General features: G+C 42.4%; 3 protein-coding genes across 5 annotated transcripts in view; 1 reads left to right on the plus strand and 2 right to left on the minus strand.

The window, feature by feature from the left end:
* STT3A (STT3A, subunit of the oligosaccharyltransferase complex (catalytic)) overlaps positions 1 to 11,899 on the minus strand; it is an 18,948-nt gene extending 7,049 nt beyond the window's left edge. Inside the window, exons 1-10 of one of the 3 annotated variants that reach the window (XM_005870901.2) lie at positions 11,787 to 11,899; positions 9,996 to 10,122; positions 9,243 to 9,303; positions 7,138 to 7,259; positions 6,251 to 6,396; positions 4,765 to 4,855; positions 3,605 to 3,711; positions 2,748 to 2,912; positions 1,383 to 1,563; positions 460 to 615 (exon numbers count right to left, since the gene is read on the minus strand). In XM_005870901.2, coding sequence (XP_005870963.1) covers positions 460 to 615; positions 1,383 to 1,563; positions 2,748 to 2,912; positions 3,605 to 3,711; positions 4,765 to 4,855; positions 6,251 to 6,396; positions 7,138 to 7,259; positions 9,243 to 9,303; positions 9,996 to 10,083 — 1,117 coding nt within the window. In that variant the 5' untranslated portion in view covers positions 10,084 to 10,122; positions 11,787 to 11,899. Of the gene's footprint in view, positions 1 to 459; positions 616 to 1,382; positions 1,564 to 2,747; positions 2,913 to 3,604; positions 3,712 to 4,764; positions 4,856 to 6,250; positions 6,397 to 7,137; positions 7,260 to 9,242; positions 9,304 to 9,995; positions 10,123 to 11,155; positions 11,176 to 11,749 lie in introns of those variants that run through there. The other 2 variants (XM_005870902.2, XM_014543421.1) reach the window with 2 other exon arrangements.
* Positions 11,900 to 12,131: 232 nt separating this feature from the next.
* The window catches only part of FEZ1 (fasciculation and elongation protein zeta 1 (zygin I)), an 81,952-nt gene continuing 67,548 nt past the window's right edge, over positions 12,132 to 26,535 (plus strand). The window contains exons 1-2 of the mRNA XM_005870904.2: positions 12,132 to 12,242; positions 24,899 to 24,948. The gene's annotated coding sequence lies outside the window, so the exon portion shown is untranslated. The remainder of the gene's footprint in view (positions 12,243 to 24,898; positions 24,949 to 26,535) is intronic.
* On the minus strand, positions 15,817 to 26,176 carry EI24 (etoposide induced 2.4). Its single transcript, XM_005870908.2, has 11 exons — positions 26,078 to 26,176; positions 24,156 to 24,268; positions 22,462 to 22,607; positions 21,808 to 21,868; positions 20,894 to 20,960; positions 20,247 to 20,371; positions 19,844 to 19,963; positions 19,387 to 19,498; positions 18,541 to 18,652; positions 18,100 to 18,174; positions 15,817 to 16,818 (listed from the first exon to the last, which is right to left on the minus strand). Exons 2-11 carry the CDS (start codon positions 24,195 to 24,197, stop codon positions 16,656 to 16,658), a joined length of 1,023 nt encoding a protein of 340 aa, XP_005870970.1. The 5' UTR covers positions 24,198 to 24,268; positions 26,078 to 26,176; the 3' UTR covers positions 15,817 to 16,655.

The following is a 26,535-nucleotide window of genomic DNA, read 5'->3' on the forward strand; positions in this document are numbered from 1 at the left end:
ATATGTGTTTTCCAATGGTCTTAGGCCACCCCTGTGAAAGGGTCGTTCAACCCCCAAAGGGGTCGCGACCCACAGGTTGAGAACCACTGCATTAGATGAAGAGGCTCTCCAATCAGCCAGGCCCATTCTGGATTTCAATATTGCTGATTAATGGGGAGGACCCAGGGATGGGCATTGGGAGAGAGGTACACTAGAATTATTCACACACACACATACACCCTGAATACAAATTTTCACACATAAATGAGCAGAAAACTGAGGTTCTGAACTTTCCAGGGTCTGCAACTATTCAATTCTAACATCTACTCTGCTTCAGAAAAAAATGCTTAGCCATCATCCTCTGTACTGCACAGGGTAAGTAGGCAAAGAACAAACACAAGGATGAGGGTATTTTACTTTTTTTGAAACAAATGGTGACTCTTACAAAGAAGGCCACTTTAGAACACAAGGCAGACAGACCTGGAAACATGAAGACAAGAAGCTGCAGGTCAAAATAGTATGAAGACCAGGTCGTAGGCTGATGCTCAGACACAGAAGCAATGATGGGGATGTTGTTCTTCGCGTAAGAAGGATCCAGCAGTGAGTAGAAACGCCCCGTCCAGGGAGATATTTTTCCTGGCAGCAAAGAGAACAAATATTTCACAATCACTCCTGAAACAAAGTAACATCTAATCCTAACTAATCACAACTTCTCATTCAATAAGATTCTCTGAGACAGAAGGACTAGGTTTTTGTTTAAATGCCATCAATACTTGGAGAATTTCACTCCTTCCCTTTTTTCAAACTGGAGAGTACTTTCGTCAGTAAAGCAAGCAAAATAAAGTCAGGCTGTACATAAACTCAGACAGGAGGCAGAGTGCTTCCTAGAAGGGTTTAGGCCAAATCTGGTCAAACCAAGGCCAACTCTACAAGTCAACTATGTCCTCTAGTGCTGCTCTGAATTAGACAATTCACAGAAACTTGGCAAATAAAATCAGCCTCTGAGAAGTGGAAGTGAGGAAAACGTGTAACTAAACTCCTGTGGTGTCGTGCATACAGGATCAGATGAGCCCATGCTGTAGGGTTTGGCAAGCAATGTTAGGACTTCTCCCATCCTACCAACAGGAACCAAAAAAGGGAAAAGAAAAAAAAAGAGAATAATTAGCAAGGTAAGATACGGTCCTTTGATCAAGTGTGATTCTTCTGAGATTAAGAGCTGCTCTAACAAGACATTCTTTGCTATGCTGAATCCAACCAGTAGGCTGACGAGTGAAATAAAAGTTGAAGAAGTAGGACTTCATATATTTATAATGAAAAGATAAATAGGAGAAAAAGAAGGAATCTTTCTTAACCCATATTTTTGGAGTTTACATTTAATACTAAAAGACATGAACCTTTCCTACCTGTCAGCATGAGGAGAGTTCCCACGGTGAGAAGGACAAAGCCGACCAGGGAGATGACACTTCGAAAAAGAACTTCAAATTGCTGTGGGTTCAACTTGCTGCGCAGATAATCCACAAAGGCATGGATCTGGCAGAGGCCAAAGACCCCAAAGGCTGCCATGTGCTCTGATGAGAGGACAGGCTGTTGGTGAAAGCATATGTATGAATAATGCTAGAAAAAGAATGGGTCCAGCCTAAACCTGAATTACCCTGACCTAATTCAATGGGTCAAATGAGTTCTGAAGCCACCAAGGAACTAGGGACAATCTAGAGGAGGGTCTAATTCACCTGCTATATTTTCCAATATTTTCTATCACATCTCTGGCCTTTGCTCAGGCGATTCTTTTAGCCTGGATTGCAATCTTCTCATTATCCTAAAATTTGCATTCACTGAAATTCTCATCACTGAAGGGACAATGCAAATATCATTCCCCCCTAATCTGCCAAACTGAAATCCATCACTTCCCTCCACGTTCCCTGAACTTTAGATCTCTTCCATCACTTAACTTTAAACCACCTGTTCTCAGACTCTAGTAGGTATCATAATCATGGGAGGTGGTGGGGAGGGAGGGGAGATTGCTGAGCCCAACCCCAGTCAGTCTGTAGTGAGGCACCAGAATTTGCATTTCTAACAAGTTCCCAGATACTGCTGATGCTGCTGGTCCGGGAACTACATTCCAGAACCACATACTAGACTGTAGACAGATGCATGTACTTCTTTCCCCCCAGCAAGATTGTAACTTCCTTAAAGACCAGGACCAATTTGTTACTTTTCACATTTTCCAGTGATTAGCAAACTGCATATAGGTGATCAGTAAAGAAATACTTGCTGACCTCTGAATAAGGATTCCACTTTCATGAGACTGACATGAGAAACCAAACACACCATATTGTTTAGATTTAATAGTTGCCTCTTAACTCTGGAGGGTAATGTGGCTAAAAGGTTTGTGCTCTGCTTCCTGAAATATTTTTGCTTAGGCCTCTTTAAGAAGTTTAGGGATCATTATCATTAAATGGTGTCATTATCATTAAAAAGGATTAGGAATCATTTTGATCACTTACATCAAGGCAGCTCAGCCAAAATACTTCTCCTCTTCCTACAAACCTAAGCCAAATTAACAGTCAGACTTCATGGAGCAAACAATAATGAACTCCTGGAAGGAGAGTTTAATGACTAATGATTCTGTTACTTCAGTTAACACCAGCAATCCAAGGTGAGACCTGTGAATAAGTCTTACTCTCCTCACCAAAATCCAAGATAAATCAATCTAGTGGAGCTGGTTAGAACAAGTAGAAGCTAAAAATCCCACTCAGCCTACAGCTCACCTGGAAACCCACAAAGGAGATCTGCATGGAAAGAATGGTGCCCAGGCAGTAGACAGTGCAGTAGGCCACATAGATCCGGTGGGAGAAGCGTCCCGTAAGCATCAGCACCAGCACATGGAGCGGGATCAAGTTGATCAAGAACACATAGCCTCCCCATGAAGAGACCTGTGACAGGATGAAAGAGAACAGTTCCTCTGAGCACTCCTCCTCCTCCCACCACCAGCACACCTTGGGATATTACCTGTGACCTTTTTAAAGAACATAATCTTTATAATAACTAATAAACTTTATTTATGCCAAGTGGCTTAGAGAGTTTAAATAACTGATTTCTTTAAATAGGAAAATCAAATTCACACCCATTGCTATAACTCAATCCCCTATTCCCTATGGCTCCTGACATCAAAATCACAAAACAAGAGGCACCCAACCTTCATGGCTACTCTAGATGCAAGCTATTTTAAGTTCACATGGAGAACTTAGGGATACATGGGAAACATGAGCAAGTGGAAGCAGTTAAAGGAAGAAGTCTAAGAGTATATGTAAAATCAAACAAATATAGATATATAAAAAACTTAAGGAGAACATATCAGAAAAGAGAGTTGGCCAACCAATATGCACCCAAAGAAAATACGGTATCTGGAAAACTTTAAAAATTAAAACATCTCTATCTTGCTATCATATAATCGACATCCATGCCTGCCTTGGGTTAGTCTTTGTATGGATACAAGAGACAATAAAGACTTCTAGCTTCCATTCCATAGTCTCAAAGCCCAAGAGCTACTTCCAATTTATAACAGTTGATCCCAGTAGGTATTCGGACATAGAGAAACTTCTAGAAGAAAGAAGTGAAAAGTTACCATGTAGAAATAAGCAAGGGCACACTTGGCTGCCCAATAGATGGAACCAGTCTTTACTGCTTTGATCCACATGTAGTAAGTGAGTAGCATGCAAAAGATGGCAATTCCTGCAGAAAGAATGCAACAAAAAGTTAATAAAGGGCCATACTCGCATAATTTTTAAGAATACCACTCTGGAACAAACTGCCTGATTCATATCTCAGATCTACTACCCATTTATAGCATAATTATTGTGCCTTTCCTTGTACTAATCAGTCCATAATAGTATCTACTTCATAAGTGTTGTGAAGACAAACTCACTAATTGCATGCTAAGCACTTAGAACAGTACCTCGCACACAGCAAGCACTCAGTGAGTGTTGGCCATTATCATTACTATTCTTTCCAAGTACTAAATTCCCTGCTAGTCCTAAATATATCCCACACATCCTGCATTTCCATCTTACCACAGCAGATCCTTCTTCCCTGACCGCCCCTCTTTAATATGCCTGTTGGAAGTGCCAGCCTCAGGGTCCAGTTCACCTAAACTACTTCCAAATAGCCTTCCCTGGTTCCCAAATCTGAATTAATGTCTCCTTTAACTACATTCCCAAAGTACTCTGTTCAAATTACTCTCTTGGCACACAATACTATCTGCTTGTTACTAGTTATTTTTATAGGTCCATATTTACCTTCCTTCATAAAATACAGGCCAACATAATTTCATTCATTATCTATCTCTATAATCTTATTCATTACTATCTTTATAATACCTAACACTGCTTTCCCAATAATACTCAATAAACACAGGTTGAATTGAAAATATGTAGTAAAAGTCATTATAGTTTTAAGAACATCCATGCCACTCATCTAGGAAAATGAAACAAGTAAATAATGTTAAAACAAGTGTGCCATTCAACACTAAAAATTGACTCTACTTTTATAAGTCCAGAGATGAGTCAAATGCCTTACAGAAAAAAAATCGCCAGCTACCTTTCTACAAGAGAGGACAGGAAGAGAGTATAAACTTTTCTGAGATCCTTTCCTGCCTCTTTCTAATCTTGCCCAGATACCATTTTTGCTATTGCTAAATAATAGATATGAATCCAGGTTCTACTGCACATCATGAAGTTCCAGGGGGAAATGAAGTGGACAGACCTTCCTTGGCATTTTCAGTCTTACCTTCATTATCATAGGAGCCAGCTACAGATCGGGAGATATACCCAGGAACTACAGCAATCATGGCAGCAGCAAGAAGTCCAGCCCCCGCATCCTGTCAGGAAAGAAGGGCAACAGGAAGTTAATACCAATACATCTCTGAGAGAGGAGAAGAGAGGATCCACTAGTCCAGTGGTCGGCAAACTCATTAGTCAACAGAGCTAAATATCAACAGGACAACGATTGAAATTTCTTTTGAGAGCCAAAATTTTTAAACTTAAACTATATAGGTAGGCACACTGTTATTAACTTAATTAGGGTACTCCTAAGGCTTAGGAAGAGCCACACTCAAGGGGCCAAAGAGCCACATGTGGCTCGAAAGCCTCAGCTTGCCGACCACTGCACTAGTCCATTCTGTTTAACATAAGCTCAGAGAACAGTCCAGCACTTTCACAGGTAAATGTGATGCTAGAAACGTTCACAGCACAAGACAGCTAAAACTTCACACCAACTCCCCATGATGATACCAAGTCTGAAACTGAGAACACATATGCTAAGGACAGACAAATCATGTAAGCTGTCAGACATCAGACACTGGCCCAGAGTGGGCTGTTTGGCTGGTGAATTCCCAGGCTTATGAATCCCTACCCCTAAGAGTATCTGTGACACTGCAGGAACACCAGTCACACCTCTAAAAGCTATGCAAGTACAAGCAAAGGAAGACAATTATTATTTGAGCTAAAAAGCCAACAGAGCTAGGTGATAATCTATCTGAACTAAAGAGTCTAGGAGCTTAGATAATCAAGCTGCAATATCACCAGGCAATCTGTGAGCTCGAGAGAGGGGACCAACAAAATGTAATTGACACCCAAAGTGAGGAAGGACTTGTCTGTTAATAAGAGTCAAATTTGAAACAAGTGCAGCAAGGAAAGCATGAAAAGGCTTCCAAACTAAACTCAAGTTTCCCAAACCCTCCTACTAGGTTAACGCCTCTCAAGTATCTCCCCGACACCATAGCCACGAACTAAGAACAGCCTCCAAAGAGCCAGGGTCAGCGATGCAGAAACCCAGAAAGAGAGGCGTATTATGGAGTCTCCTACACCAGCCAAGTGGTTTAAGAATTTTAAATCTTTTTCAAAAATCAACAAATAACTGCTAAAGTGTTCATTTTTAGTAGGAAGAACTAACCACTTTAGAAGATGTCCTATAGCTGTTTTTCCTTTAGAGTGTGAGGACTTCACACCTCACATTTCACATTTTAAATGTTTTTCCTCCTTATGGAACAATTTACATTTGACCTTCAAATGTTCTCTTTAAAGGACAAACAGTTGTTAATGATAAGAAACCACATATTCTAGGGAGGAGCTGGAGTGAACCAATAACGCAGCACAGCAAACGCTGTCTTTAGCCTCTGGCTCCCTGCTAAGGTTCAGTCCCCCACCCACTGCCATTGACTACAGAGGTTCAACAACATTCATTCCCAAGCCTCCTGTCACCACAAATCCTTCACCTTGAGCTCTTTGGTAAGGTGGTACGTGACGATGGTGGTGAAGGAAGAGAAGAGAGGGGCCAGGAACACACAGACATTCCGAATGTCGATGGTGATGTGGAAAAAATGGAGTACATGGTAGATTGCAGCAGAGGTGATCATTAAGCCTGTAACAGGAAGAAGAAACCCCATTAAGTTCTCTATAATAAAAGCATAATATGCTAATTAGACCGGACAGCTGAATGACCTGGACAAAGCCGGGGCTGTGAGGGGCGAGGCAAGCTGCCGCTGCTGTGAGGACCAAACCTCTTGCACGAATTTTGTGCATCGGGTCTCTAGTCCTAGGATAAAGCCCTTAAGGGAAAATGTAAGTATCAATAAAGTGACAACACAGGTCTTAACAAACCACCAGAAATACTACGACAGCAACTACAATAGGCTTATATTTCTCTCTCAAGGATTCAGTCAGAAGTCCAGAATTTATGAAGAATTACCCACGCTCACTCTCCCATATACGTTCTCCTGTCTATATAAGATCCACTTTTAGGAATCTGCAATCAGAATGAAATTACAAGTATCATAAAATAAAGATATTAGAAATAAAATAAATTGTTCCATAATATACAAATACTTATTTCTGTTTTGTTTTTTTTTTAAATATATTTTATTGATTTTTTTTACAGAGAGGAAGGGAGAGAGATAGAGAGTTAGAAACATTGATGAGAGAGAAACATCGATCAGCTGCCTCCTGCACATCTCCCACCGGGGATGTGCCCGCAACCAAGGTACATGCCCTTGACCGGAATCGAACCTGGGACCTTTCAGTCCGCAGGCCGACGCTCTATCCACTGAGCCAAACCGGTTTCGGCATTATTTCTGTTTTTTAAAAGCAATCCTCTTTCACTTACCTGGGTAAATCGTTCCACCAATGATTCGGCCCAACGGGTACCAGGCCCGGTCATCAAACCAGTTATGGAATTTATAAAACCCCTCCTCAGCAAGGAACCGGGTAGTCCGATAATTAAAGTACCTACAGCAAGGGAAAAAGGATCCATGTTTTTTCATACTCAAATACTTGTACCAATTTGCAGTAAATTTTGCTCCTCAGGTTACACCACTGAGAAACTTATCATTACTCCAATAAAAGTCAGTTGCTACCAAAAATTATGGCAAGCATGAAAATCATTTTATGCTCCTGTAAGTCTCATTTGTAGTTCCATGCTTGGCTCAACTAGAGCACTGCTTCCCTCGTAAGGAAGTGCAGCTAAAGCCTAACATGCTACTAACGCTCTCTAGCAGGGCACTCCATCAGGCTGGCGTGTCGTAGGCACCGCCACAAGTCAGAGAGGTCAAGCACCCAAAAGGCAAAACAGCTGAGCTGTGGGCACCAATACATTTGGCAGTGACAGGAACATGAAAGAGAACATTTCCATACTACGTACAAGGACACATGGATAAGTTCAAGTGATGGGCATCTCTAAAGATGGTGGTTGAACACCATCTGCAAAATGAACATTTTTTAACCTGCTCCATAATACAAACTTCTTAATTCTCATGTTATTTAAAACAGTTCTAAATGCCACCTACATAGGAGTGTAAAATGTAAATTACATAAAAATGTTTGATATAAAACCCTTAGTGTTATCCATGGAAAGACACAGTTCTTTAGGTCCAAGCTATGTGACCCCTTCTCTTAAGTTTCTCACTTAAAAAGAAATTTTTTAAAAGGCAAAAAATATAAATAAATAAATGGAATTGTTTAATTACTAAAGATAATCATGACTAATCATCATTCCTGCTCACCCCTCTAATCCTATTTCCTCTTTGGTCAGTCAAGTTTTCACAGCTAAAGCAGAAGTGGCAGAAATCTCTATCCTGTTTCTTGCTAATGAATGTCATTTTGGTAACTGTCAAAGAGACAGAGGGCTCAGGGTAACAGGCAGTCAACATGTGTCAGAAATGTGTCCTTTGCCTACCAGAGTGAGGCGGAAAAAGTAAGTTAGTGTGAATAGGTCTGGACAGTGTCACACCCCGGGCCTCAATTTTCTGCTCTGCAAGAGGAAATGTCAAATCACAAGATCTTTACAGTCTCTTCCAGCTCTATGACTACAGAGCAGATATTCTTGCTTTCCCTGACATCTCACCTCAATGCTTGCAAATTTACAAATCAACAAATTTACAAATATATGCAGGAGCATTTTGAATCAATGCTCCATAAGCTGAATAGGCTATGTTTAAGATACCAATATTTCAAGAACCTATGATTCTAGCTCTCCAAATTTTAATTAAGCCTTAGGCAATATAACATAATGACTCCAGTGTCTAGAGACAGACAAACCTAGAGTCAAAGCTTGGTTCTTCTACTTATTACACTTGTAAACCTGAATTCTCTCTCCCAGCTTCCTGTCTTATTTGTGAAAAGAAGATAAAGTACTACCTCCATCTCATAGGGCTGTTGTTAGGTTTTAGAGATAATCCATGAAACAGTGCTTGGAACAAAATGAATGCTCAATAAATGTATTTCACCTGTGTCTTTTTTATCTAAAACAAAATCCCTAATCAAATGAATACGTTTAAATTTTTCTCAAAGTCTTAGTACTTAACTGATAGGCCCAATTTCTACCATATAAATTGTTAAGCAGGAAAAAAAATGTCATGGATCTCAAGTTCATGGCTTGTGATTTTCTTTTCAGCCTAAAAGCATACACCAGGCCCCTTTCCCTCAATCTACATCCCTAACTGTTGACGCAGCTGAGAAGCCGACCTTAAAGTGATAGGCGGGCATATCAGTAATGTCTTACATTTTTTATAAGTTTAAGAGACTCACTTGATTAATTCTAACAGAAATGTTTCAAAAGAAGACAATTATATCCTTTGGAAAACTTATGCAGTTTCCCCCCTAAATGTGCAGAAAACACATCCCCATCACTAAGAACTGACTGGAATGTGAATTTGAAACCCATGAACCTGAATGCTTCTCAAAGAAAATACTGGACCAAGCAAATGTACTCACGGATCAAACTCGTGGATGACACTTTCAAATCTCAGGACGGCAAAGAGACGAGTGGAGAATGCTGCAAATACCAGAGAATTACTATTTCAATGGTAATGTGCCATGAATAATAACAGCAGACAATAGAATTTTAAAGATAATAGTATTATCCAGCACAGAAGTCACAGAAATATAAAATGACCCCTGAATATTTATCCATCCCTCCCACATAAAATAAAGAGAAGTTCACTTTCTCCTGACAATCACACCTACATTTTCCACTCAGGCAGGACACATTTAACTAGTTCCCATCAATGCCTCTAATAACGCATCCACCTATTAACGCTGCACTCAACTTACATGGTCATCATCTATATATGTTGAGTTCCCCACAACTAACCTTAATTTTGGAGCAAACTAAGAGGTAAGGCAATCAAGACTATACTTACAACTCATAAAAAGCTAAAATATCTAAAGACAGAAATACTAAGGTAGGCAACCAAACTGTCTTTTTGAAAATTCAGTACCCAAGGGTCCTCAGTATCTCTTTCAGCCCTATGGGAAAATAGAACGAGCACAGCATGCTCCCCATTCTTTCCCAGAGGATCACTAGTCCTTTTATAACACTTGTTCTTTTGCCTTCATAAAATTATACTGATGGAGGACAGTAAAAGGAACACATTCTGCTGAAAAGAATAAGAAAGCCATTCTTGATTTTTTTTCAAGATTTTCTCCTTTCCATCCCCCAAAGAAAGAGTGCCCATGCACACTCACACAACACAGCAGCCATGGACAGAATGAGAAGCTTCAGCAGCGTGTCCTGCTTCTCATAGGACAACCGCAAAAATCCCAGCTTAGTCATCTTGACATCGATGGGTGGCAACAGATGACACTCAAGTAGCTGAAATGGAAAAATCAAGACCATAGGATATTGAACACCTTCCATTTACCCAATTCACTGTTTCATCCTATTTTATGGCGGCAGAGAAACATAAAGGAGACAGGAGCTACAGAACACACCAGAGAGGGTCAGGGCTAATACTAATGCCAGAGTCTTGCCCGAATTACGGTCCACTGGCAAGGAAGTGGGCACAAGTGAGGTGCATGTGTTAAGACTGAAAAGGAATGATTAGACCTATCACCATAATTCCGTTTCCCACTTCCTCACAGCTAACAAGTGCATACGAAAAACTGGCAACAGTGTGGTACAACAAGTGTACAGAGAAAACACAGAAATAGAAAAATGGGGGTTGGAGGAAGAGATGTACAGAAAATAGAAAAAAAAATTGGAAACAGAGGAAAAACTAATTACAAGGAGAAAGAGCATTCAAGAAGAGGCAGGAATGTCTGAAAGCAAGCAAGGGATGAATAGTGAGTACAGAAGTGAACGTAGAAAGCGGAGAAATAGAAGCCTGACTGAGTCAGCTCAATTTGCAGGTCCAAATTTCGGTTTCAACTGACTGGCTAGCTAGAGCTTCCCTCTGTTCCAAGGACCAGTGACTGCAGGGTCAACTAAAAGAGCACGGCTGATCGAAGGTATTCTTAAACCACAAGCTGGTCCAGGGCTCGGTGATCAAGAACACAACAATAAAGGATATGCAACACAGTCCAAAGGCTGCAGGGGGGTCAAAAGGAACCTGTGCCTCTCTTGATCCCCCACCCCCACCCCCCTCAATTATTACTAGAGGAAAGGGGGGGGGGATTACACTGGACTGCGTGGAAGGCATGAAGAATCGTATGTTCCTAGCTCAACAGTGAGAAATCAAGCATCTTTTCAATAATTAACCGTCAGAGGTGCCGTTGTACACGGGCTTAATGATAATCGCAGGGGAAAGCCTTATCTTGCAATCAAGAAGAAACACCTAACTCCAGGAAGTCAATATTCCAGCCACATCCCTCCGGTTCCTATTTGCTTTCTGAAACAAAAGACTTACCGCTACCGAGTTGACATGACCCCCCACCTGGAAGAGTTTTCGAGCGGAAAGGAGGGCAGCAGATCCTCTGCCTGAAAGCTGAGCACAGGGGCTGGTAACCCAAGGCAGGACCTTACGGGAGCTCTCGCTGTGCAGCCTCTGATCGTTTCCCAACAGCCTCGAGCAAGAAAGAGCCAAGGCGCTTCTCCTAAACGCTCCGCACCCGTTCTCCCCAACGTGCCTGCAAGCCGGGCACCCTCGTCCCACCCCGGTTCCAGTTCTGGGGACAGCACCCCGTCTCCCATCCTCACGGGATCGAAACCTCTGACAGCCCCACTGAGACAACCGCCACCTCAGCAGCCTGAGCGCCTTCCCCCCCAGGACCAATCCCAGGATCCCAGCAACTCCACGCACCCCCTGCCGGAGTGCACCCGCTCCCCAGACCTGCACGTCTTTCCATTCCCGGGGCACCCCACCAGCACCAGCACCAGCACCAGCACCACCACGCCCCACGCCCCCTCCTCCACGCTCGCCGGTCTGCCTCCGATCCCCACCTCCGCCCTTGGAGCCCCACCTTCGGCACTTCCTCAATCCCACCGACGCCCCGGGCCGCACCTGCCGCTATCCTCCAGTTCTATCCCGGCCTTCTCACCTGGCCGGCGTTGCTCGGGAATCCGCTCAGCTCCCACGGCCATCCGCTCAGCGGCGCACTCAACCCTGGCAGAGGCCAGGTCCGCCTCCGGGACGGCTCCCCATTGGCTGGCTCCGGGTCGACCCTCCACTTCGGAAGAATGATAGGGTCGCGGAACTGTCTGTCAGACCCAGAGGCGGGAACGAGGCCGCGCTAGCACTTCTTAAATGGGCAAGGCAGAAGTCACTTAGCATCCGGGAGGCGGGACTTTGTGCTCCCGCCGAGCTGTGATTGGCCCGCTACTGAGAGCAGGAGCGCCGAGAGAACGTGCTCGAGGCAGTTAGGTTGAGGGCCGAGGAGTGACGTGTCGGTCTGCGGACCCGCGAGGCAGTCGTGGGGTAGGGACGGCGCGGCCCGTTGACCTCAGCCACGTGACCAGAAGCGGAAACGACGCGAAGGCACAACCTAAACACACAGGTATCTATTTCTTGTATTTGTTTTCCACTTTCATAGATTTTTTTTTTCAAGTAACTTTTTCAGAAAAGCTGAATGGAAAGCACACCGTGCTTTTATTTTGTCTTTAGGCATTAGTATAGCGAGGTTTAGAATTATAGGAACAGAACTGGGACCATCCTAATCCCCCCCGCACACAGGAGCACAGGCGTTTTTAAGGCATTAAAATTTTACCTGGAGTTGTTATGGAGAAGTCTGCTGCCAGTGAGTCACGTTCCTTTGTAGGTAACCTGTTTTTCTCTGGTAAATTACTTTTCCTTGGAGACCCCATTTATGGAGGTTTTTTTTTCCCCCCCTTCATTTTCCCTGCTGTGCACTTGTCCCTTTCCATCTGCAAACTCCAATTTTCACCATCAGTCCCGGAAGTTTTTTATTTTAGTCTTCATGTTTGCTTATTTTCTGAAGTTGCTGTGAGACAAATGGATTCCTGATTCTTGGATACCTGTGTGATTCTTACCCTTTTCCATATCTTGATCCCTTTGCTCTACATTTTCGGAGATTTCCACGGTTCCATCTTGCACTTCTCTCATTTAGCCCCCTCAGTGTCACTTTTATCAGCCATCTCATTTTATGCCCATAACTGCTGTCATTTGCAAGAACTTTCCTGTGTTGTCCCTTTTTCACACCAATCTGTTCCTATTTCATTGATGCAATAGCTTACAACATTAATGTGAAGGTAGTTATTCTAATTTTTCAAGTGCCTTTATTTCTAGAATCACATTTCTCCCAGGGACAGGTGGTGTTCTGTGTATTTGGTGAAAGCTCCTGAGACGGTTTTGAGGGTGATCTCTGGTTAAGAATTACTCATCTAAATGGTCACTATTTTCCCCGTCGGTCTGCAAGCACTACAAAACCTCTAAATTTGAAACCAGAGAATGGGTAAAATAAGAATGAGGCTGAACAGGCAGCCTAATCTCTCATCCTGCTCAAAGATTCTAAATCCCAATGTCTTATTCAAGCTGAGACCTGTGGAAATAGTAGCTACCTATTTGAACATGCTTTTAAAAATGCTGCTTGATCGCCTGGCTGGTATGGCTCCGTGTCATCCCATGCACCAAGAAGTCACTGGTTCAACTCCTGATCGGGGAACATGCCTGGGTTGCAGGCTCCATCCCCAGGAGGGGGTGTACAGGAGGCAGCCAATGTTTCTCTCTCTCTTCCTAAAAAAAATCAATAAAAATATACTTTTAAAAATGTGCTTGATCACTTTTGTCTCCTTCACTATACTGTTAGGTCCAACTGGGCAGTTATCCTATATTTCTGGTTCATCCTTGAATCCACAGTGCCTGACAGAGAAGGCACTCAAATGCTTGTTATATGATTAAGTCAGCTATTCTGCTCCTTGAACCTTTTACTGGGTCTGTGGACTCATTTTAGGTCCATACAAAATATTCTGATAGAGCGATCGCTCACATTGTTAAAAAAATAAATAAATAAAAAAGCCTAAGTTTTACTGACCTAAAGTCAGCTTCCTTTCTATTCCTGTGAGTCATGTAGCATAGACTTGTTACTGGGGGGCTTGGATGGGGACGGGGGGCTCAAGATGACTGCTAAACTAAAGGTCTCTTCCATTGTACAACTGATGAACTGATAACCTTTACCAGGGCCATCTCAGTACAGGTAGACACATGAGTATAGAAGCTGAATAAATGTCCTACCTCTATAATCAGAAAATAAGTAAAAGTGGGTGAAAAATGAAAAGACAGTGAACAGGCAATTATAGTTGCCCTTTTGTTTCCTGATGTTATCCCTTTAAGGTGGTTCACAAACCTCTAACCTTTAGTCGCTCTCTTCTTTGTCCCAATTCCTCTTAAACTTTATCGAGGCCCATAACAATGTAAGAGCAATTAACAATTCAGCTCATAAATATGTTCATTTAAGTTTCCAGCAGACTAACCTACCCTCCCCAGGTCTGAAGCATCCAGTTTCTAATTCCTCCAGAGTTGCTACAATGGACAACTCAGCTCTAGGCAGGATAAAAGGGTAGTGTTTTGAACCCCATAGACCTGTCCAGGCTGTGATGTCTGTACCCGAGAAGAGCTTTTGTGAACATGATTCCTTAGATCAGGGGTCCTCAAACTACGGCCCGCGGGCCACATGCAAATACAAATATTGTATTTGTTCCCGTTTTGTTTTTTTACTTCAAAATAAGATATGTGCAGTGTGCATAGGAATTTGTTCATAGGTTTTTTTTAAACTATAGTCCCCTCCAACGGTCTGAGGGACAGTGAACTGGCCCCCTGTTTAAAAAGTTGTTTGAGGACTGGATTAGATCCTACTGGTTACATGATTAAAACATGCTGATTTTCATTTTTAGTGATTACCAGAATTTCTGTTGTAGATACAATGCCACAGGCCTAGCTTCTCAATTACACCCATAAAACTGCAGATTCCTCGTTTCCAAACACTTAAACTTATAAGCATTTTCTATCGCAAGACATAGTGCTGGATAAAATCGAGTGCCTTCATCCACTCAACCTCCCTCACCGTTCTAAACTAACACTAATTTAGTTAATACACATACAAATTTCTGGCAGCAAAGATGTGGCCACTTAAATAACAGCGACTTGTAAAAACTTTAATCTTAAGGCAATCAGTGATCAGTTGCAAGCTGATGAAATACTGAGGTCTTCCAAGCACCCCACAGCAACCTGGCAGTTCTCTGCAGTCCTAGTGGCAAATGACCAGGTGTCTAAAGGAGGAAGCAACTCTTATTTTAAATTATGTCTTTTATAATTTTTTTGCACAAGCTGGAAAACAATGCTCACCTCCAAGATGCCCGCTATTTTAAAACTTTCTGCACCTTAAACTTGGTTTTCATCTCCCAGAAGTGATTCTTAAACTCTTAATTTAGGCTTGTACATGGTACAGTTAGCCAAATCTCTAATCTCTTCTCTAATGAGAATGTTCAATACACTGAAATCTATAAGGATCTCTTTATCCATGAATACACAGGAGATGTACACACAGACTTTAAAACAAATAATTCAACAATCCTAAATTCTTTCCAAGATGTTAACATGATCATCATAATGACATAATCCAAACTTCCTCAGGTTACATTTTTCAGGACTAATCTCTCAAAAAAGTATAAGCAAATTTACCCAAGACTATGTCTTGGGTTCCATGAATATGTTTCTTTTCTTTTTTTTTAATAGTTGGGTTTTTTTTAAATATATTTTATTGATTTTTTTACAGAGAGGAAGGGAGAGGGATAGAGAGTTAGAAACATTGATGAGAGAGAAACATCAGCTGCCTGCTGCACACCCCCCACTGGGGATGTGCCCGCAACCAAGGTACATGCCCTTGACTGGAATCCAACCTGGAACCCTTGAGTCCACAGGCTGACGCTCTATCCACTGAGCCAAACCGGTCAGGGCCATGAATATGTTTCTTGATGTGATTTATAAATTCAACCATTCCACACCTTGTGGGAAACGAATCACATTTAATTGTGACATTTTAAAATTGTACAAGTGTTTTGACATCTGCCCCCTCCTCCAGTACTTCTCTCTTTAAAATAACAGAAAAACACCAATCACAGGTTTAATGGTTTTAATAAGTTTACCCCTTCAGTTTCGATTTGCAGCACCCAATATCCCCTTTGAAACATCAGACAGACCCGACAATGGCCGACAGTAAATTTCAGACCTGCAGAGTTTAAGAGTTCAGGTTCTCTGAGCATTCTGTGTTGCAGTGGCACTTGTCCAAAACTGGTACTTCCCTGTGGCTGGGGAACTTTAAATGTACCAGTGAAAAGAGCTTTTCCCCTTCAAGGGGAAGGAAAAATCACTCCTCAAAACCCAGCAGATCTGGCTGTGAGGTCTTTCCTCCTGTCCCATCTCTTCAGGCTTATTTTTTGCAGTGGAGCAAGAGAGACCAAAATCTAACCTGAGTTACAAGAAACAAGACAGTGATGGCTATAAAGGGAGTGACCAGGAGTAACGGACACTCCTTTACCTCCCACATCCAATGTATGTGCTTCACAGAAAAACAACAAAAATAACAGGTCCACAAAATACAAAAGCTAGAATTACAAAATCCACTCATCCAAGGGTGATGGAAGGCAGGAAGGGGAGGTGGAAGGGTGAATGGCACGGGGAGAAAAAGTATTCGCATCAGTCCAGGCGAGGGGAGGCTGGCAAATGCTAGAAAAGAGCTGCAGAAAAACCTGTGGGCCTTTCAGACTCACAGGTGTTAAAAGTCCACATACTGGTGTCAGGAGATTTTGAGACAAAAATCCCAGTTCCTCAGGAGGGAATACGCAGAGGGCCCTTGGCAGAGTGGGCCCTGCCTCCCCTGGTGGGGGTGGTGAACCAGGAAAGGACTGCACAGCCTCCTTCCAATCCCACTCCTTCCCCCTGGGTGGCAGCTGACTCAGTGGCCTGCAGCAGCCTTCAGTTTGGCAGGAGACGAATGCGGCGAAGGGAACTTCTCTGCAGAGGCTGAGCTACTCAGGGCGGACTGCAGGTAGACCGTCTTGTGGAAGAGTCTGTTGCTTAAGAAAACCACCAAGGAGAAGAGGCGCAACTGGAAAAGGCTACAAGGCAAGAGAGCCAACTTGTGAGATCCCCAGCTGGTCAGAATTATTATCCGACTACATTAAGTTTTAAAATGACATGGGAAATAAGACAAGTGAAATTTGATCAAGGAAGTACAGATAGGAGACACAGTACAGATATTGGACACATGGATTAAACAGGCAGCAACTAAAGAATGCACTGGGTCCTGTCACTGTCGTAAGTGTAATGAACTCACCGCCATTTGAAGTATCAAAGCTTACTTACTGGAAACAAATTTATATTTCAGATTAACTCTGAACCAAGAAGCACTTTTCTATAACTGACTTCAGGGCACAAACTTCAAGCTACGTCTGAAGACATCATATGCGTATGTGTTTCATTTTCAAGAGAGTTCCAGACAAAGTCAATTCCTACTAAGATTCACACTGAGCATTGCTGGACAGCAAGAATAAGCAAAAACTCAAAACAGATCTGACATGATTGTATCCTCACTGACTTAACCAAAATTGAGCAAAGGCTGAGCTTTTCTTTGAAGTGATAAAACTTTTGGAGTGCTAGTATTACTGCTAAAGACTCCTTTTAAAATACTGTTTTACTATCATCCATATATATAAAAGCCTAGGCGACCAAATGTCCAAACAACCATTTGACTAGTCACTGTGACACACACTGACCACCGGGGGCAGACGCTCAACGCAGGAGTTGCCCCCTGGTGGTCAGTGAGCTCCCACAGTGGGAGCACCTCCGCAGCTGCAGTGGTGGCAGCTGCAGCGGCAGGTGCAGCATGGCGCCCGGCTTGGCTTCCTCCCTAGCCACCTGCCGCTTCAAGCACTACCACATCCCCTGAGGGGTCCTGGATTGAAAGATGGCACAGGCCAGGCTGAGGGACCCCACCAGTGGACGATTCCGTGCATCAGGCCCCTAGTTATCATTAAACTCCTATAGCCAGACACATGGGCCTAATGCCTTTTTAAAAAGTTGGCCATTCTTACAAAAATGAATATAGTTACCAGTGTTTACTAGTGCCTTATTCAGTAAATTGTTAAATTTTTTAAATATGTATTATAGCATCAATTTTAAAAACATATTCATGTACATATATATGCATGGGGAAAACTTGGGGATATATCCCAGAAGTGTTTTTCTCTTATTAAACTGTACATTAATGTTTTCCAGCAATGTAAGAGGTTATTTTTTTAAATGTCTCATTCATATACTAATAATTGTGGTATTATAGCCCCAATCCTTTACACAGAAAACAACGTACTACACTTTGACTAGTATTGGCTAATACTTACTAAGCTTTGCCAGGGGTCTTTGCTTCATTGGCGCTAATAATGAATAAAGGAAAGAGGATAGAGAAGAGGCAGCCACTGTAAAAAAAAAAAAAAAGAAGAAAAATAGTCAGTCACCTTCATAACAGCCATGACTTTGGAGAAGACATGAGAAGCCCAAAATTCCTTTGCGTCTGGTGCTAACATATGGCTTGATAAGCCCTTAATAAATCAAACACATCTTTAAATTTTTAAAAAAGGGTTTTTCTAAGCACTGGCTATGTTTAACACTGCTCCAGGAGGCAACATAGATGAAATATGGCATACAGGTCCTGCAGACTAGATGTTAATACTGACACATGTCTAGGAGAATGAAGAATGCCTAGCACAGAACCAGGCGTCCAGAAGATGCTCCCTGCGCTGAGCTTTGTACCAGTCCCCCTCCAGGCCCTCCAGCCAAATCACCTGATAATGTATGAGGACTGCATTGCTGTGAGGAAAGCCAGAGGTAAACCAAATCCAAAGTAGTAAGGCCAGTTCCTCTCTATGTTTGACAACCGCTGGTGCATTTCAATTCCTAAAACAAGGAGCCAACACAATTGAAATTCTTACTTCCTTTTCTCAAAATGACTAAATACAGGAGACAAATTTGAGGTTTGAGTTTGGGATATAGGTCTGCCATTTAGAAAACAGCTAAAACACATAATTCAGCATTGTCCAAATGTGATATAAAAATTTGAGGCAAAGTTTTTACAATTCAATAATCACAATTTCAAAGCTGGCAGGCTAAGTGAATTATGAATTACACCACCAGCATCCTTTGTCGGGATTAGTCCTAAGCAAGGCAAGATATCAAATAAAAAGTTAGCCATCTCCTAGAAATTAACCTCTTTCAACCATACATACCCAGACAGATATGTCAAGGGCTTTTAAAATACCCAAAATTATCTGAATGCACTGACATCAAATTAATTTCTCTAATTCAGAATGCCTTCTGCTCATTTATGGCTCAGTCAGAGCTACATCACATTAACCACCGTACGCCCCAGCATCAAAGTTAACGGTTAAGCCAAAGGTAAGTGCCCTCTTGCCAAAGATGCATAAAGGTAACGCTACATTGCTGTACGCCCCAGCATCAAAGTTAAGGGTTAAGCCAAAGGTAAGTGCCCTCTTGCCAAAGATGCTACTTCCTTCCAAAGACGGGTTGCCAAGGGCCTAAGCGTTAGGTAAGTTTTAAGAAGTCTGCTTAGCAGCAGCATTTCCAAAGTGAGCTTCCAAGTTTTAGTTTGGAGTTTCTTCAGATGGACTTACCTTTATTGAACCAACGATATTCAAAGCAGTACAGTGAGTAGAGAAGGGACATATGCAGGAGACTGACCAGCTGACCCACAAGGTGGATGGGAAAGAGACTCACAAACATCCCCTGAAGAATAAACATGGAAAATCTTAATTCCAAAGTTTCAGAGACCCAATGCTATTCACCTGCCACCGAGTCATTACTCTCTGCCCCCGAGAGCCATGCAGTTGCTTCTCAAATTTCTGACGAGCAGGAGAGTGGAGAATGCCCAGGTGGCAGGAAAGGGCAGGTACATTCATGTTTCTTATTCTGTGATTTTTAAATTCCCCAGTTGTTTCTGTAAAAAGCTTATTTAAAAATCATTACCTCCCATAAAGCATTTCGGCCCCAGGGTAAATGCAGTACCCCGTCTGTGTAAACTTCCCCCTAGTGAACCTTTATTTTGAAAGCTGTGCATGTGCCCAGTCTCACCTGGATGAGGAAAAGAGCCTGCAGCAGAAGGTTGAAGAGCATGTCAGCAATGATTTTGCTAACACTAGGGAATGGGTGAGGCTTCCGCCCTGATACCTCGAATGCCAGGTCGGCTATATCCTGTAACAGAGAAAGTAGCTCACCCAACCAGGAACGAAATGGCCCCAATATCCACCCCAGAGCTAAGGCCACTGATCTTCCCTTGGACCTGCCAGGTGAGAAAAGCTCTGCTGGCCCGACACAGTAATTCCATTTTACAGGAGCACAAACGCCACCCACTGGCTGCGTGACCAAGGAAGCCTGTGAGTTGCTCCCTACAAGGCCACTCACTTCGCAGGATATAATCTGCCACCTGTCAACCCTCATGCTACAGGACCCAGCCTCCATTCCGCCCTGGACCTACTTGGAACCAAATGGCATTCACCACTTTGCTAAGCACAAACAGGGGGAGCACCCAAAGAGCACTGAAAATGGACGTGAGGAAGAATTCCAGCCATGACCAAACATCTCCATGTAGAGACGGATCACCTATGAAAGGGGAAAAGAGTTAGTTTAACTGGAGAAATGGAAAACCAGAAGACCAAGTATGGAACCCCTAATTGTGACAATTCCTCCCCACCCCCGCCCCAGACATATCTTTGTTTTCTGCAGCACAAACTATGCCTTTTTCAGATAGTTTTATTCTTTGCAAACACCAAATTCTGGCCACAACTCCGGTTCAGAGTAGCCATAGCTATGTGCTGCTTGCCTTGAGACAAACCTGCTTACCTGGTGGTGACAGATGTCACAGTGATTAACAGTAAGTAAGATGCAGGAAACCACCTGAGCTCAAATCCCAGCTCTGCCATTTACTAATGATTTAACCTTGGTAACTAACTTTCATTTCCTCACCCATAAAATGACATCTATAACAATACCCACTCAAAGGGCTGTTGAGAAGTTTGAGTTAAAAACATCCCAAGCTCCTGGTACATAGAAAGAGCTCCATAGACTGAGGGAGACAGGAAAAAACCTCCTACCTCTATCCCAGGCAGACAGCACCATACTTACCAATAATCTGGGCAGTTACTGACTGAAGTACAGGAATAAACACTCGATAAAACAAGAGGAGACTGAACTAAAGGAAAGAAGCAAGAAGGTAAATATTAAAAACCCTTCTTCAAAAAAAAGAGTTCCAAGTGTCAGTGCAATTATTTTCCAGATGGAGGTGACTTTATAAATTAGAAGGCCTGAGCAGCACCAAAACTGGACCCATTTCTAATCCCAATCTCCATCTAAGAGGTACAAACCCAATACTGCCTATAAAAACAGTAAAACTTTGGGGGCAGAGAAGAACATTTCAGACTGTATACAGGACAAAATAAAGGCACAGACTAAGTGCATAGTAATGTTTTATTAAAGTTAACACCTGGAAACATCTATGAAATGTTTAAATTAAGGGAACAAATTACATCGAATTCCAAGTCTAAGGAAATATTTAACTACCTGTTTTTTGAAGTATTCAAATTTCACCTAAGCCTGGGTTGCTTCTCACTCAATTGCAGGCAGTCTTTTCTGGTGTGGGTTTCAATAGATATCAATTCTAATAGAATAGATCGCTATAACCAGATGAGGGGAGACCCTTGCCCTCATCCACCTGTCATTTCCCTCTGATCCCACAAGATGCTCTTAGCCAAAATGTCCAGACAATGTCAAGAGAAATTATTAACCAATAACCACATTAAAACATGTGAATAAGTAATTTAAAAAACTTATTTTAGGAATAGCCCTTTATTTACATACAAGTGTTCTCTGAGTGAGAATAAAAGCACTCTAGTTGCATAGAATCCTAAGTTATGGTCTTAAGCATGTGTCAGCTGGTAAAAGCTACTTGTCTCAGTTTAAAGAAAACAGAAGAGAACTATTAACAGCAACAATCCAAAGATACTTATAAGGCACCTAGAATTTAAGGAAAAAGAACTTACCCAGAATACTCCACCATTCCAAGCGCAGCACTGGAAAATTCTACTAACGATACGTGGCTCACTGGAAAAGAACACATGTATTTAGCTTACAAGGCAGATAGGCCATTTTCACACTGTCATTCAGTAGCTCCCCATTTTATGTCTTTTGTTGGTATTAATTTTCCAGCACCTATTGTTCTCCCAATGTTCTAATGTCCGTCAATAAGAACAGACCAAAAATATTTCTAGAGAAGCAGCTTTTCTCAAAACAAAAAATTTATTTTCTAAAATCCAAGACCGAAGAAGATTAAAAGAGGATGCCTGGAGTTCTACCAATAAGTGAATCCACATAGGCTCTCCTAGAAGTACCCATCAATCCAAATAATTCTTTTGTGGTTCTCTAGTCATTGTTCTGATTAAAAAACAAACAAAAAACAAGCACCATGACATCTGAGCAAGGATGACTGCTAGACCCTAGTTTAAATCACTGTAGGTGGATGGGGGAGAATAACATCACATTTTGGGGGGGGGAGAGTACAAAAAACAATGGGGCGCTACTAAAACTCCAAGTCACCTCACACGGTCTCAATTCTATGCTGAGGAGCAGTCATGTCCTGAAGTGCCTTCCCTTGGAAGGGGGCTCAGACATTTCCGACACCAGCCTCCACTCCTTACCTCTCTTGCTTCCTCTCTATGCTCTGGGCTCTCCTTTGCGCCAGGACACTACTTGCCCTTCTCCGACGCTGCTCCTCTCTCTTTTGCTGAATTCGAGCATCGAGCTTTGAGATGGTACAAATTCCCCAGATGGAGTCTTTGATTCCCTATAGACAAGAGTATAATACAAGAGTATTCTTTTTAAAGAGGGAAAATGATCGATCAGGGAATACTTACTTATATGCAGTAAAGTGATATCATGGTGGAAACCACTATTTATTTTGCTACGTGGCTTACGGGAACCTTGATTTTTTTTTTTTTTTTGAAATAATTCCCAATTTGTAGAAGAGTTGCAAGAATGGAAAACTTCTTAATACCCTTTCCTCCAGATTCACCAGATTAATATTTTGCTACATTTACTATTATACATCAAATAGGGTCACCCACATACCAAGCATCTCCAATGAGCTAGACATGGGCCATATGGAAATGATCAAGAAACATAGCAGGAAAAGTATACAAGTAAACAACAACAAAAATTATAGTTTAATTAACTGCCACAACACTTTTATGTCCAAAGTAGAGTGGTAGCGCTGGGGTACCTGACTTCTGAAGCAGCAGCACAAAAAGGCAACCTGGTAGCAATGGTGAGCCTGGATTTAAGGATGGCATTTTCGCCCATTGTTATTAGCCAAAATAAATGTTGGAGGTAATCACCAGGATACAGAGACACGGGCAAGTTTATGAACTACCAACTGATAGCACCATAAATTGGCACAGTGTGCACCTGATCTTTTACCTACGAGTAATTTTTAGTCTTATTTTGCTTTTAATTTCTAAATCTTCCACAACAGTTTAAATATTCCAGATAGTAGAGTTCAAATGGCTGAGGGCCTAGTATGTACGAGAATGATGACAGGATCCCCACCTAAGACACTTACAGCTCATGGGGCAGACAAACATGTAAAGTGTACAATGCAGAACTGATCCAGGGTTGAAATTTTATCACACAAGGAGGTAAAGGTATTAAAAGTAGATCACATTGCATAGAGTCTCTTTAGCCCTTCCAAGATACTCCTTCAATTTCTCTTTTAACTCAAACTCCCCACCCCCATCAGAAATGGCCTCTCTCCTGCTCCTAGGAATAGAGCTAGAGGGGCCACAACTAGGGCATTAGACCTCAGGCATCCACTATAAGAGAATTTTATGCCATTGAAAATCTGGGTGACTAGGTTCTAAGCAGATCTTTATGGGACATTTTCCTAGAGCATCATCATCTGCACCTTATAAAATGGGGGGTCTCTAATGTAGTAAATCCAAATGTAGTAGTTTACATAACAGTAATGTAACCAATGTTCATTGCTTAGTTTTGACCAATGTGTCATGGTTACAGGAGATGCTAACATTAGCAGAACCTAGTGACGGATACAGGGGAACTCTGTACTATCTGGCAATTTTTCTGTAAGTCTAAAATTATCCCAAAATAAAGTTAAAAAAAAAAAAAGGGCTCTGGACCCAAGCTGACCAAGATTCTCATGCTATAGACACCAGGACGGTCTACCAAGCTTCTGCAAGCTAGGGTAATACCTATCTCTTGAGTAGAGTGGATTAGGATAAAAACCTCTATGTGAAGGACCCAACAAATATGAATACCTAAAGGATTTCCCAGTCAGTTCCTACAGCAAAAGGGTCACGAGATGGCTTGATGTACTCACCCTGGCAAGGTCCTGGAGAAAGGTTTTGACACTGTCAGCCATATCTTCACCACCCAAACTACCAACTATACAGAGGAGAGAGAAGCACCCCAAAATCTTTCATCATGAAGAACCTGGAAACAGAGATAATGGGAGAAAAATATTTAAAGATAAGTAACTTCATGTACATTTCTGCATGATGCCATTTTCCACATACTTGCATCTCTAATAGGAGTCCTTAGGATTCTAGCCCTTAGATACTAGGACAGTGAACTAAGGTAAGGTTATCCCTGCAACTAATGAAATCTGCAATGGATAAATTATTTTTTAATTTAATTTAATTTCACTTGTACAGGGGTAAATGGCTCTGGGACCAGTAATCTCCTCACCGGACTTTGATGTCCCTAACTGCCCACACACACATTCCAATATCCCCTTAAGCTATAGGTATGCTTGGTGTATAACCTCTAACACTTGAATGAAAGTACAAGAGCAAGATGAAAGTTCTAGCAAAATTTACTAAATATGCACTTCATGCGCAAGGCCCCCCGGCACACAGTTAAGTTTAAGGCGTGATGTGAAATTTCCCACCAAGACCTCCAAAAGGGGCCTCCATACACTTTCCAATTTTAAATATATGCATATAAAAGTGCAATTTTAATAAGCATGCGAGACACACTGGATTTTATTTACACTAGGCCAAAAAAAGTTCACGCGTACAAATATTCTTTAACTCACTACAACTTTCCCATTTTATTTCTCAGGTAAACGACAAATCTAGCTTCAAAATTGAAGAACTTGAAAGCTCATATCTGTAAGTATTCTTCAAATTTGTGTTCCCACTTAATGTCATTAAGGTGAATGATAAAACCCATTTTCAGAAATTTTATTAAGAAATTGGGATTCTAGCCCTGGCCAGTGTGCTCAATGGTTAGAGCAACAGCCCATGCACCTAAGGGTCGCAGGTTCAACTCTCCCCCTCCCTCCCTTCTACTCTCTCTGAAAAAGCAATGGGGAAAAATATCCTTAGGTGAGGATTAAAAACAAAAACAAAAACACTTCTCAATCCTAATTAAACCAATCTAAGGTATTCTCAATTTAAGAGAGAGCTCGTAACGACAGAATTTCACAGGCAGCTTATATAAACCTCAAATTTCAAAACGTAAGCACACTTTCCCTGACCTAAAACCACCTCACCAAACTGTACCTTCTTGACCCAACTGGACTAATGCCACCCAGAACTGAAAGAGCAGGGAATATAACAGCAGGAAGAAGGTAACTCGCACACCATCTGAACCATCTGCTCCTCAGGGCAAATCCTACACAGACGCACTCCCTTCATTTCAGGTAGAGAGGTTTCCAGGGCAAGAAACTTCTTCTAATACTCACTCCCACTTGAAAACAAACAGAAAAACCATCTCAGCGTGAAAGACAACTCCGTGCCAGGTGAGTAGTACAATGCTCAATGATGACACACAAGGAAAGACACTGGTTTGGAAAGACTAGCATGAATCCACTCTGAACCAGCTACTTATCTATATATTAAGGGTATTAAAATCTTCATGTTTTTAAGTGCAATAACATGAAAATAAAAAACTTCTTTATGAACATAATCGCACTCCAAAGTGAGCTAGCCACATATTGAGTCTGGATCCCTCACGGGGCATGGAGAGCCTGAAGCAGGTCAATCCCAGGCCAGTAGAACAGCTCTGTTATCTGAACCATGGCCATTAACACCTGGCTTCTGCATGCACCGAGAGGCAGGTTACCTACTGACCAGCAGTGGCCTTTGAAAGATAGGTCACTTCACATTTTATGCGGAGATCCTAGCAGCCTTCCTTCCTTCGGGAATATTTGGGATTTACCGGTTTGGAGAAAAGGAACCTGCCACAATCTGAGACCCCACAGAGACTGAAGAGCGCAGGGGGGACCCTCCAACTCACCTGGAAGGAGGGAACGTGCAACGGGTCCACATCATGTTACAGAGGGGAAACTGAGTCTCCAAAGATGAATGGCTAACCCAAGGCGACAGCACAGGGCTGGGCTACAGCAAACTTGAAAGCCCCGGCGTTCTACCCTCGGACGGACCTTTCACTCCAGAGGACTGTTGTTTACCCCGAACATTCCATGGACAAAATGTGTCTTAATCCTGGAAATACCCCTCCCTGGCCACCGAGTGCCTCGCAGTCATTAGAACTTGGGAGGCATCTGCAGAGACACGAAGCCCAAGTGCGGAAAGCAGGAGGCGGGCAGACCCGCTGCAGGTGCAGGAAAGGTGAGCGCCCTCCTCCTCACCGGCCCCTGGACTGGCTCCAGGTCCGCCCGGTGGCGGCTCCCGGAGTCCTCGGCGATTCCCACTGAAAACCGCGAGCTCCCTCCGCACCCGCAGCGGCATCCGGCG

The sequence above is a fragment of the Myotis brandtii genome, unplaced genomic scaffold (assembly GCF_000412655.1).
Source record: "Myotis brandtii unplaced genomic scaffold, ASM41265v1 scaffold325, whole genome shotgun sequence".
Lineage (NCBI taxonomy): Eukaryota > Metazoa > Chordata > Mammalia > Chiroptera > Vespertilionidae > Myotis > Myotis brandtii.